This window comes from Chrysemys picta, chromosome 4 (assembly GCF_011386835.1).
Source record: "Chrysemys picta bellii isolate R12L10 chromosome 4, ASM1138683v2, whole genome shotgun sequence".
NCBI lineage: Eukaryota > Metazoa > Chordata > Testudines > Emydidae > Chrysemys > Chrysemys picta.
The window spans coordinates 71,259,859-71,272,000 of record NC_088794.1 but is presented as its reverse complement, the minus strand read 5'-3'; the positions used below and the strand labels follow the sequence as shown (position 1 = coordinate 71,272,000).

General features: G+C 40.2%; 1 protein-coding gene across 20 annotated transcripts in view; it reads left to right on the top strand.

Moving 5' to 3' along the window:
• The window catches only part of NAV2 (neuron navigator 2), a 664,394-nt gene that overhangs the window by 469,901 nt on the left and 182,351 nt on the right, over positions 1-12,142 (top strand). For 15 of the 20 annotated variants that reach the window (XR_010600575.1, XM_065592583.1, XM_065592584.1 and 12 more), the window contains 2 exons: positions 6,264-6,531; positions 8,297-8,365. Coding sequence is in view for 19 of the 20 variants with exons in the window: in XM_065592583.1 (XP_065448655.1) it covers positions 6,264-6,531; positions 8,297-8,365 (337 nt within the window). In the remaining variant the exon portion in view is untranslated. The remainder of the gene's footprint in view (positions 1-6,263; positions 6,532-8,296; positions 8,366-12,142) is intronic. The other 5 variants (XM_065592590.1, XM_005305344.5, XM_005305342.5 and 2 more) reach the window with 1 other exon arrangement.

Below are 12,142 nucleotides of genomic sequence, written 5' to 3'. Positions count from 1 at the left end.
TGTAAGCATTTGTGTGCATAGCACTGGGGGGATTCCCAACTCTTCATGCCAAAAGGATAATTGTATTCGGTTTCTAGCTGTCTCACGGTCTTAGTGAAAGACTAACTAATTATATTTATGCTTGAAGTACAGTACTCAATGGACGAGCAGTGACTACAAAATTCCCGGCGTCCTGCTACCAACAGAACCTGAGTGAGAATGTTTAGAAACAAGATGCATTTCTTTTAATTTCTAAACAATTGGGACATTAGCATTCCTCCCTTTTGGGGTTATACTGTGTTGTTACGTACATTGATAATATGAGACACATACTTTGAATTAAATGTGTGTGAGAAAGAATTCCCCTTTAGGAGAAGTAGATTATTATCTGCAAAACACAGATGCCTTCCTGCAGCCTAAGGGTGTAAGAGGACAGCCAGTGTTTAGAAGGAAGATCTTTAACATAAATGTGGTTTAACTAGAAGTATTGTTGTGGTGAGTTTGGTATTCACAAACTACTAGTTCCACATTTGTCCCCCACCTCCCCCCCCAAGTGGATTTTCAGTGGGGTGATAATTACCTGAAATAATTGCTTCCTCTAAGCATAAAGTCATATTTAATGTCATTTGTTTCAGTTTCAGGGTTTTCCACGGAAGTTTCTTTTCAGAGCACTTCACATCTTACTAGACTCTGGCTGTGAGCTTAAGACTCTTTTTTGATGTGGTTGGATGGTGACCCCTGTAGCTTCAAGTCTTAAATGAAACAAACCATCTCCTATTGAAAATAAGTGATGTTATTAAAATATACCCCAAATAATCCACAGGGGATGAAATATATGGGGAAACTGTTGTGTACATAGGTTTTCTGAATGTAAAGTACATTCAAATAATTTAATAAAGATATAGCATCACCCAGGTGCTAGGCATAAGTGGCCAGCAACATTTGCAACGTCCACCAAATGCACTTTGCCCTACTACAGCATATTCAAATATGCCATATTGTAGGGAGTAGAGAGCTAGTGCAATTCCTGCTTCAAACTAAAGATGCTCTTTTGAGATTCGGAAAAGATCTTAAAGGCCCCCTTTCTCCCTCCCAGTCACCTTCATTTCATTTGCACCCAGGACTTATTGTCTGAGGCTCTCCCTCATTGCAATACATAAGGATTTAACTTCCACTTTAAAATGTTGTGGGTTTAAAAAAATAATAATTTTATTCATCTTGATAATGATAATGTGCTGAAAGTAGGGCAGCAGACCATTAATACATGCAGTAGTATTCTGATGATATGAGAACAGTTGGCTCAATGTAAATAATACTTTCCTACCGAGTGCCCTAAATTGGATTCAGACATAGGGAACAGAAGTCGTCTTCCCCTCTTAGGAGAAGCTTTAAGATAATGGGTCTCCCATTTTCACCCAAATAGTGCCCTTGTAATCAATGGGGCTACTCAATTGAGTGAAGTGAGTGGGATTCAGCCTAAAGCCTCTAAAAGTAGAAGCCCTGCATGTCAGTATATGATGATAAAACAGAAAAGGCGAACCTGGCTGCTTCTGCACAATAAACTCCTGTTTTCAACCCAGATGAGAGAGAGACATTCCCATGCACGTTTCACCTCGTGGAACTTTGTCAATGTGTTACAAAATCCCAGACAAACCAGCTGAGGTGATGAGAAAACTGTCTTGAGTAAAATTCTTTACTCTGCTAACCTTAGAGGTCCATAAGCTCTCCCACCAGATCACAAACCACTCTCAGCAGAGCCCAGGGTATCCCATTCTCATGACATCTACTAATTCAGTATTTATATACGGTACCTTTCACAGTGGCACAAGTCAGTCTCCAAAGGATACAACAGTGCAAACTTGATGGCAGCCAGGGGGATGCCACTAATGGCTACCACAATAGTAGTGGAATAAATTACCTGTCTTACTGTTCCATGTATACTACTACTAAAAAGAATGTATTGAAGATTGAAATTTTTGGGCTTGAAAGCAACATTTAATTTAAACCTTACTCTGGGAGATGCATGTTAACCATGACGGGAAGCAGGCATCTCATAAAAAACAAATAAAAACATTGAATCCGGTTAAACAATGCCATAACCAAACAAGCCAGTAAAGTGTTGGGCACAGGTTGCTAAGATCCAGTGGGTCAAATGCAAATAATTGTATTTACTCCCTTTGCAAATTTTCAGCCAGGAGGAAGTAGGAGTTTATAATCAGTTCAGAATGGAAATATAAACTGAAGCCCCCTCTACATTTTTTTTCTACACTTTTACTATAAGGAGGAAGTTCATTATGACTGGAAGTATAATTTGTACTCCTCAGTAAAGTAAAGCTACACTTAAATAAGTGGGCTCCAATGTATGCACACTTTTATTATTTCTATTACCCTAGGAGCCCCAGCCATGGACCAGGACCCTGTTGTGGAAGGAACGTACAAATATAGGACAAAGAGACAGTCCCTGCACCAAAGAGCTTACAAACTAAGACCTCAGCTGTTAACAAGGGGAAGTTTCTGTGGAGATGTGGAGGAGCTCTTGTCTCCTCTTTCCACTGCCATTTTCCTTCTAGTTACTCATCAGTTTGAGCTTTGTATGCATGCCCCTGCTGTTCCCTGGACTGATGCAGACCCACTTTCTGGCCTGTTGGAATTCCAGCTCTCTACTTATTCTCACCACTTTCCAAATAGTGTTTCTAATTGCCAAGGTTTTGCAGATTACAGATGCTGTGTATGTGCAGTAGGAACTAATACTTTCTTTGAAGATAGCAGTTGCACCACCTGTGCATTAATAGATTAGCTGGATAGAGATCAGCTGAGCAAATTGTGAAGCCATAAAGTGATCAAAGGAAACATTTTACTAGTCTTCAGAACAACCACTATCTAATTTTGGCCATGTCTATATTTTTTTCCCCCGTACTGAAATTCATGCTCCTGTAGCTAAATTATTTTCAGCTCAACTGCAGCTTGTACTTTGCAAGCAATTTTTTCTCTCTCTTTCATTGACAGAGTCCTAAGCAGAGTCTGTGTTTTTGCCGAGTTGGTTTGAATTTATTGGAAATCTGTCAGTGCTGTTTCCCACCTCTTCTTGGTAAATTAAACAATTTTCCTCCTTTCCCTATGGCTAAATCTCTTAATCCAAGAGGACTTTCTGCATATAGGGATGCCACATCACTCTTGGCTACTTTCTAATGTTATTCCCTGGGTGGGATTAATCTTTTCTAGAACACACACCGCACCATTAAAAGGAAAGTGGTAGCAGCTGGCTTTCTGGATAGGCTCTGAAGAGTGTCTACCCATGAAATGTTTGGTCATCCAGACCTATATTATATGCAGTTATATTGACCCTTTTTTTGGCAGGGTTCCCTTTTGTTTTCTTTAATAGCCTATCTCAGCCTCACTTCTTGTTCCGGCTGAGAAGGGATGTAGCTGCCTTCAAAGACTCTTGGTGTTGGCCAGAGAAAGCTTCCTAAAAGTGATGTGAGCATCGCTCTCCCATCCCAAGGAGCTGCATGTGTTGCCTCTGCAGGAGGCCCACTCTCTGTCAGCCCTTGCGTTCAGAACCAATCTGTGCACCTGAAGTCTGGTCTATTGTTTAGTGCTACAAAGTGCTCCTGCTAAACCACCTGGCTAGCCTATTCTGATCATTGTAAATCTGTTCATTTTATTCAATCAGTATTTTTTCTCCTTCCATTCCTTCTTGGCTTCAATCTTTTAGATTCCATATGTAGTAACTTTTTAACTTTTAACAGCTGCAGTATAGTCCTGACATTTCATTCTAATTGTCCCAGAAACTAACATTATACATATCCTATCAATTTACTTCCTTGTTTTCTGTGGATTTCCCTGTTGCCTTGCCACTGAGTCTTGTATACTTTTGTATCAAGAAAGAGAGTAGCTTGGGCAGCTTTTCAAAATTGGAAGTCAAAGCAGTAGGAGCAACAAACAGCAGACGACGTCACTGCATGGAAATGTCCAATCAACAGATTGGGAGGGTTCTTTTTAAAACCCTGCATTTCCCTGAAACCAGAACATCTGGCAATATTTGTTTAAAACTTAAAATATAAATAAAGAACCCTTCTTTTTTGTGTGTGGCCAAAATGAAAATGATTGGGTTACATGCTCATGCTCTCATAACTCAGCATGCGTGTTTAAACTGACGCAAAACAGAGAAGGAGAGTTTGAACTAGAAGTAATTCAGATGGTACTCACTGGCAAAACACAGTGAGGCTGAAGTACTCTCTGTGTACAAAGTCCAGTGGCAAACTGCCAGGTGAATTACCTCAGTCCATCTTTCGAGATAAGAGAACCAGAAGTACTCCTAAAAGGCCTGTTTGAAATATTTTGCTTCTTCTTAAAGGGCCATAACCTGCTCCCTATGCAGTTAATGGAAGTTTTTTCTTTTACTTCAGTGGAAACAGCATTGAGTCCAAAGTCTGTGGGTATAATTTTTCTTGTATCCTGTTTAGAAGATACATTTTGCTTAGGCAGATTACAGACAATGTGAAAATATTGTCAAAGTATAGAAGAGGTTTTCTTTGTTTCTTGTTTTGCTTTTCATTGTTTTAAGGGTATATTTTTGTGTGGGTTCTTATTTTCTGTGTTTCTAAGACAATGTTAAAACCAGGTTTCTCTTCTGATAAACACAGCAGATGGGCATGCACTCACATATATCAAATTATACATTATAGGTAGGGTTGGTAGCACCACTTATTATTAAGGTCGCCTGACATCTCCTATTATAAGGTCCTGTTTTCAGTTGCTTATCACTTGCTAAATTTTAACCATTTGGGCTGAATTTTTCCTTCCTGAGTGTCCGTCTGCCTCAGGTTGAATTATTTTGAAATATTTTGCCAAAACAGTTCAGCTATATCTGAGAACAAGGGGTTAGGGGGGGAAAATGTTGAATCGATGTTAAAAAATTCTGGCAACTTTTAGAGCCCCCATGCTGTGAAACAGGAACTTGATATTTGGTAAGGTATGTCGTCTTCTGTTCCTGTGAAAACCAGTCCAAATTTGGTCAAGTTATAAGCCTTTAAAAATTGCTGTTTGCACATACTCAGTAGAGGCTTCTTAGATTTTAGCAGCTATATTTCCACAAGATTCTGTCTACACTTGGGCTAAGAAGGACTTTCCCTGCAATTGCAGCTTGGGTGAGGTGTGGCCCCTGTGCCCACAGAGCCCCCTCCCGCACTCTGAACCCCCCATTTCTGGACCCATCCCAGAGCCCACACTGCCAGGCCAGAGCCCATACCCGCTCCTATGCCCCAACCCCCTGCCTCAGCCTGGAACCCCCGCTCCCCCCACACACACATTCTGAACCCTTTGGCCCCACTCCCAGCCTGGAGCCCCCTCCTGCACCCCAAGCCCCTCATCCCAGCCCCACCCCAGAGCCTGCATCCCCAGCCAGAGCCCTCACCCCACTATAATCCATCCCCCTGCCCTAGCCCAGAGCCCCCTTCTGCACTCTGAACCCCTCATTTAAAAACACTTTAAGACCGCAAAGTGGAGCACTCAAAAGTTAGGAAATACCAGTTTTAAAGTTGTCTGTGCAACCTTAATTTAGCCCCTTGTGCATATGCATTACTGTATATAACCACATACTATTTTTCCCCCACAGGACCCTTGTTCTTTTAAGAGTGTGTGTGTGTGTGATATAATATGCAAGATAGTACATGTGACAATCAGAAACTTAAATGTTGTGGATACCAGGTCCTTATTGCCTTGTGAAAAGACCAGACTAGTAATTATCTAGTTTAAGTATAGCCACTAATATACACACTAATTCTATTTCTTAATTTGAGTATATTAGATTTTCATAATTGAAATAAATTAGACTGACATATAATGAAATATATGTTTTCATATATAATGAAAACAATGCAATTCTGTATCACTGTGTGGCTTCTCCCCATCATGCACATTGAGGACTAGAACTTACAGCAAATCATTTGCAGCATGATGTTGCTACATTGCATTTGATTTTTGCATCTTAATTTTGGCTTAAAGGAATTCTTTATTAAAATGCACCAGCTCACAACATGTCTTTCATTTCTAATACATCCACTGCAATCACTGTAGGGGAGAAATAACTAATTTACTTTGTGGTTGATGCCCAATGTTAATCAACTGTGATACCAATTAGTTTTGCAGGGAGTCTGTCGTATCCTAAAGGAATTAAATTCAGGCAGTATTAGGAACAGCGTGAATGCTGAAATAAGCCATTGTACTGTAAGAAAAAACTAAACTGGTAGTTGACAAGTGACTTTTAAAAAATTGCCTTACAGAAATCAGGAATGGGAATCTAAAGGCCATTCTAGGACTTTTCTTCAGCTTGTCTCGGTATAAGCAGCAGCAGCAGCAGCCACTGAAACAACATCCGCAGCACCATCCATCTCAGCAACCTCCACCAGTATCCCAGCAACCAGGGCCTCCATCCCAGTGTCCGGTCGGGGTGCAACAGCAACAGATGCCGGCTTCGCCCCAAACACAGTGCCAACAGCCCCAGCAAGCTGCACATCATCAATTAAAAGCACAACCAGAAATGCAGTCAAGGTGGGATGTTTTCTATATATTTTTTCTGTTTTAAAGCATTTCAGAAACAAAAACAGCCTCTATAGTAGTTTCTCCTTAGAACAGAAGGTATTTAGCATCTCAGCGTATCAGAAGGTGAAAGCTGCATAGCAATCAATTTCACACCCCTGGAATTCAAACTAGAAGCAATAATTAAGTTCTGTCTGTGGCAGCAATATTCATTTATACAGGGTTAAAATGCCTGCTACATGAGTAAGCAGGATTTGGTTTTTTTATTATTATTATTTTTTTTATTAAAGTGTGGTGGCTTTATTTTTTTTGCTTTATGCTAGTAAAGCATTTAATTAGGTGTACTTGTCAGGCAACAGCACAGTCATTTACACAAAACCAAGGATGGTGGCCTAGAGGACACTAACAAGATTAAGTCTGGACTTTATATTAAATATATCTTTACAGGGATTCCACTAAGCGTGGTAATTTGTGTCTTAGTTTTTTTATTTTAAGATCCTTGCTGAAGCGTTCGGCTAAAAATGAAAGAAATCTCCATTAAGAAATACCTTCACCATTACTGTTGGTTCAAATCCAGCCTAAGTTTATCCAAAAGTCATTACCCATCTGATAGCTGTTTCATGGCTTATAAGAAATGAGTTTGATGGTCTCACTCTGGTTGTCATTAGACAAATGTTCACATTACAACTGGCATCTTGTTGGCAATCCCTGAAGAGAGACCAGGCATTGAATGTACTGTGAGGATTGAGCTATCCTCTGATACTCAGAGATGGTCCTTCCAAGTTAGATTTCATGCACAATAGTGGAGACAGTGCCCATGCTGTATCTATTCTGTGTACTTCTGTCTATTGGACTACATACCCCTGTGAGGGCAATGGGATTCCTGGCGGGAGTAAAGTGAGCAGGATTTAGCACCACTGAAGACATACTTGTACACCTCTTTTATCTCCTGTTCTAAATATATGGGCACTGATTTGTTTTCAGTGTAACACTGCAAATCAGTTTGTAATTTTAAATTTGAGTGCTACAGCAAGGCTAGTTTCCAAATACCAAAAACACCACCAGAGGTATAAATCCTTAAGATGAGTCTGGCCAAGTGGGACAGTTGTCAAAGCTTCTTCCATTTTTGGCCTTTCAGCATAAACTGGCTTTCTTTTTATTCAACAAAGCAGGGATTTTTTTTTTCTGTAATTGAACATAGCCATTTTTCTTAACAGCCATATGAAATCGTCATAAGCTTCAGTGCAGAATAATTACTGTAAAATGAAGTTGAGCAACAAGAACTTGTTTCAGTGATCCTTTCCCAACACTTGAACATTGGTCTGGTGCCTGCAAAGTATTTTATGAATTGAATTAAAATCAAAGTAATTTAAAAAAAATCAGTCAAAACCAAACATCTAACTTGAGGATTTGTATATTGGGAGAGTTGTGATGAACTGTAGCATGCATTAATGTTACCAATTCATTCAGTTTCTTCAGACCATTGTATATAATAAAAAGTTAGAAAGAAACGAATAATGAAACTTGACTTTGCAGTAACATACAAACCTGGTCAGTCTAGGCAAGTGCTGCACCTCAGTTCTGTATCTGAACCTAATGCACATTATAGAAAATGAATAAAGTCTGAGGAGTTATGCTGGGGGAGAAGTTCTTTGTCATGTGAAACATATGGGAAAAACTCCCTGTTCTAAAATCATTGGCTCAGCTCAGTAGTGTTTTGTGAATGTTTCTTCTTTGCTCACTCTTTTTCTTCCGCTTTTTCTTTCCTGTCGTACAGTGCATCACCCAGGGACTCATCTCAAAGCAAAATCATCCGATTCACTCTCGGTCAGAAAAAGACTTCTAGGTTAGCACTTCTTCCTCTTCTGTGAAGCATGGATAACCCTCCTTGCAAGATTTCCAACTGCATGTTTAGGGTTCATCTTTACATTATTTGTCTGATGATTTGTAGCCAAGCTTTAGAATAGCTAAAATATACGCAGTATTAGAGACCATCCCCTTGTGTTCTCTTTAATACTGTGTATATTTGGTCAACTTTTCTTTTGTTAAATAGGAGAGAGGGTAGAGTCACTCAGGTTCACAATCATGCTGGAAGGACATAACGAGTGAGGTCCCACAGGGATCGGTTCTGGGTCCGGTTCTATTCAATAGCTCCATCAATGATTTAGATAATGGCATAGAGACTACACTTATAAGTTTGCGAACGATACCAAGCTGAGAGGGCTTGCAAATGATTTGGAGGACAGGATTAAAATTCAAAATGATCTGGACAAACTGGAGGAATGGTCTGAAGTAAATAGGGTGAAATTCAATAAGAACAAATGCAAAGTACTCCACTTAGGAAGGAACAATCGGTTGCACACATACAAAATGGAAAATTACTGCCTAGGAAGGAGTGCTGCGGAGTCAACAGTGTAATGCTGTTGCAAAAAGATCAAACATAATTCTGGGATGTATTAGCAGGGGTGTTGTAAGCAAGATACGAGAAGTAATTCTTCCGCTCTACTCCATGCTGATTAGGCCTCAACTGGAGTATTGTGTCCAGTGCTGGGTGCCACATTTCAGGAAGGATGTGGACAAATTGGAGAGAGTCCAGAGAAGAGCAACAAAAATGATTGAAGGTCTAGAAAACATGACCTATGAGGGAAGATTGAAAAAATTGGGTTTGTTTAGTCTGGAAAAGAGAAGACGGAGAGGGGACATAACAGTTTTCAAGTACATAAAAGGTTGTTACAAGGAGGAGGGGAAAAATTGTTTTCTTAACCTCTGAGGATGGGACAAGAAGCAATGGGCTTAAATTGCAGCAAGGGAGGTTTAGGTTGGACATTAGGAAAAACTTCCTGACTGTCAGGGTGGTTGAGCTCTGGAATAAATTGCCTAGGGAGCAGGGCCGGCTCCAGGGTTTTTGCCGCCCCAAGCAGCCCCTCTCCCCAAAAAGCCGCGATCGTGATCTTCGGCGGGAGGTCCTTCGCTCTGAGCAGGAGTGAGGGACCCACTGCCGAATTGCTGCCGAAGAGCCGGATGTGCCGCCCCTCTCCGGTGTGGCTGCCCCAAGCACCTGCTTGGTAAGCTGGTGCTGGAGCTGGCCCTGCTAGGGAGGCTGTGGAATCTCCATCACTGGAGATTTTTAAGAACAGGTTAGACAAACACCTGTCAGGGATGGCCTAGATAATACTTAGTCCTGCCATGAGTGTAGGGGACTGGACTAGATGACCTCTCCAGGTCCCTTCCAGTCTTATGATTCTATGTTGGCAAGAAAATAATGGACCTTGGTCATTCTTGTGAGCTTTTCATTTTGAAAAGGGAAGGTTTGAAAAGTGAAGAGTCACACAATTTCTGAACCAGTTATTCTTTTCATTTCTACACTGTTGAAATTACTAATGTCAGGACTAGTTTTCTCTTGGGTAATAAAAAGTGGAACTTAGTCAAGTGTGTCAGATGAGACAAAACAACAGAGTAGATATATATCTCATCACTGGTCCTGGACTCCCTAGTGCCTATAGCAGAGAACAGCTAATCTCCATGAAAATGAGTAATAGGTGTTTCTGTCCATTTTGGCCATAATCATAGCTTGACTTGAATGCCAACCCCTATGAGCACCTCACAGCAGCACTTAAAAGGTCTGCTCTAATCATTATTAATATCTTCGGTATTAATCATGGATTTTCTTGTGATTAGTATTACGCTTGATATTATTATGCTGTCATATGTACTTAATTAGGAATTCCACTGTAGTTCTGCATTAACTAGTGTAGTTTATTTGACATTTTTACTCCTCTTGTGCACTAACCAGTAAATTGTATCCCTTTCTGTAATGTGGAAATGTAACCGCATTACTCCTGTCCTATAATTTGGATTCACTTCCCCCACATCTTGTATTTTATTTGGTGAAGGGAAGGTCTAGGCATCAGAAAGATGCTTTGTGCTAGAACCCGTACTCTGAATCACCTTTTAAGCCTTAAAAAGAAGAACAGGAGTACTTGTGGCACCTTAGAGACTAACAAATGCATCCGAAGTGGGCTGTAGTCCACGAAAGCTTATGCTCTAATAAATTTGTTAGTCTCTAAGGTGCCACAAGTACTCCTGTTCTTCTTTTTGCGGATACAGACTAACACGGCTGCTACTCTGAAACCTTTTAAGCCTTGTTGATTCTCCCTACTCTGTTTCCCTCCTAACACTAACTTGACACCTGAGACGCATCAAGTTCACCCTCAGGCATGGTTACAGTCACATATTAGCTAGCTAAAGGGGCTGAAGAGAAATAACCGAGAGTGTTCTCTTAACTTTGTACCTGATCTCTGCTAACAAGAAGCCAGCAGGTCTATCCTGAAACTAGATTTTTCCCTACAAGGTTATGGCTACAGAGCTTACAGCTGTAGAGTTGCCCTAGCCAAAGTAGCTACATACACTTCCAAAGTGTCCTGGGCAAGTAAAAAGATATGTGCTTAAAACAAAATTAATCAGATAAACACACATCAGGAATCTGATGGAAGGATAAGTGCTTTAACAATATATCTTCTTCCTAAGTGTTTTATTCTTACATGTATTTTCTATTTTATACATATTTATATAACTAGCAATTACAATGATGACTGAATTGACAACCTATGCTGTCCCCTGCTGGTCAGTGTGTCTGGGCTGTCCCCTTCACTTTTCTGAGCAAACCATTGCTGGCTTTTCTGAGCAAACCATTTTGGTCCACATCTTTACAGCACTATTGAGGACTGTTTAGGAAGAATAACTTTTTCTCATCCACTAATCCTATCAGAAGAAAAAAAAAAAAAGAGTAGGGAACGAATTCTAAAATAGTCCAGTAGCTCTATTGTGGGGCTTAAAACATACTAAGTAACAAAGTGGAGTCTTTCTTTAGAACAGACTGTCAAGTGATGTGGCCTGAAGGCTCTTCCTGCCTGCAAAAGACTGAATTCAACATCTATTCAATAGTATGGGCTCTGCATGAGCTCTCTTGCCCTGCCAACTTCAAGGAAAACATCAAAAATGGGACCGAGAGCCCTAAGCGTTCATGTTTCCCATCTTTTCTCCCCACCACCTTCTGCCTCTTCATTTGTAGCCTTCTTTTCAATAGATAAAGTATTTCAGGGTGTTCTAAGTTTAATTTGTTTTTGATCAATTCCATATATAATTTTCTAGCATCCTTTAGTGTTGAAACTGGCTGAGGTTCTTCATATACAGTTGAGAACTTAAGGCGGTTGTCTGGGATACAACAAAGTAAACCTCAAAACCCATAATGTTGTGTGCCAGAGGCTGTGGTAATGTGAATTTATAAATACAATATTTTTGTTTTTAGTGGTGCCCATATATTTTGTCCTCCTCTGAGCTTTGGAAGCATGTGCATGCATGTGTTAACATTTATGCTTTTCCCTTTTTTATTTTTTCATTTCCCTTTCACTAATCTCTGAAGAGTTGGTTGATTTTTGAAACCAGTGTTAAAGCCCCTCTCCCGACTTTCCAGCGCTAATGGTGCTATAGATGTAACAATGATTTTGCACATTGCATCCCCCATGGCAGTATTCCCTGTGTAAAGTTTTACTACACTCTGATAATAAGGGCTTCTGGATTAGGCTCTTTGGTGGTACACTTCATTTAGGTCACAGTGATTTTA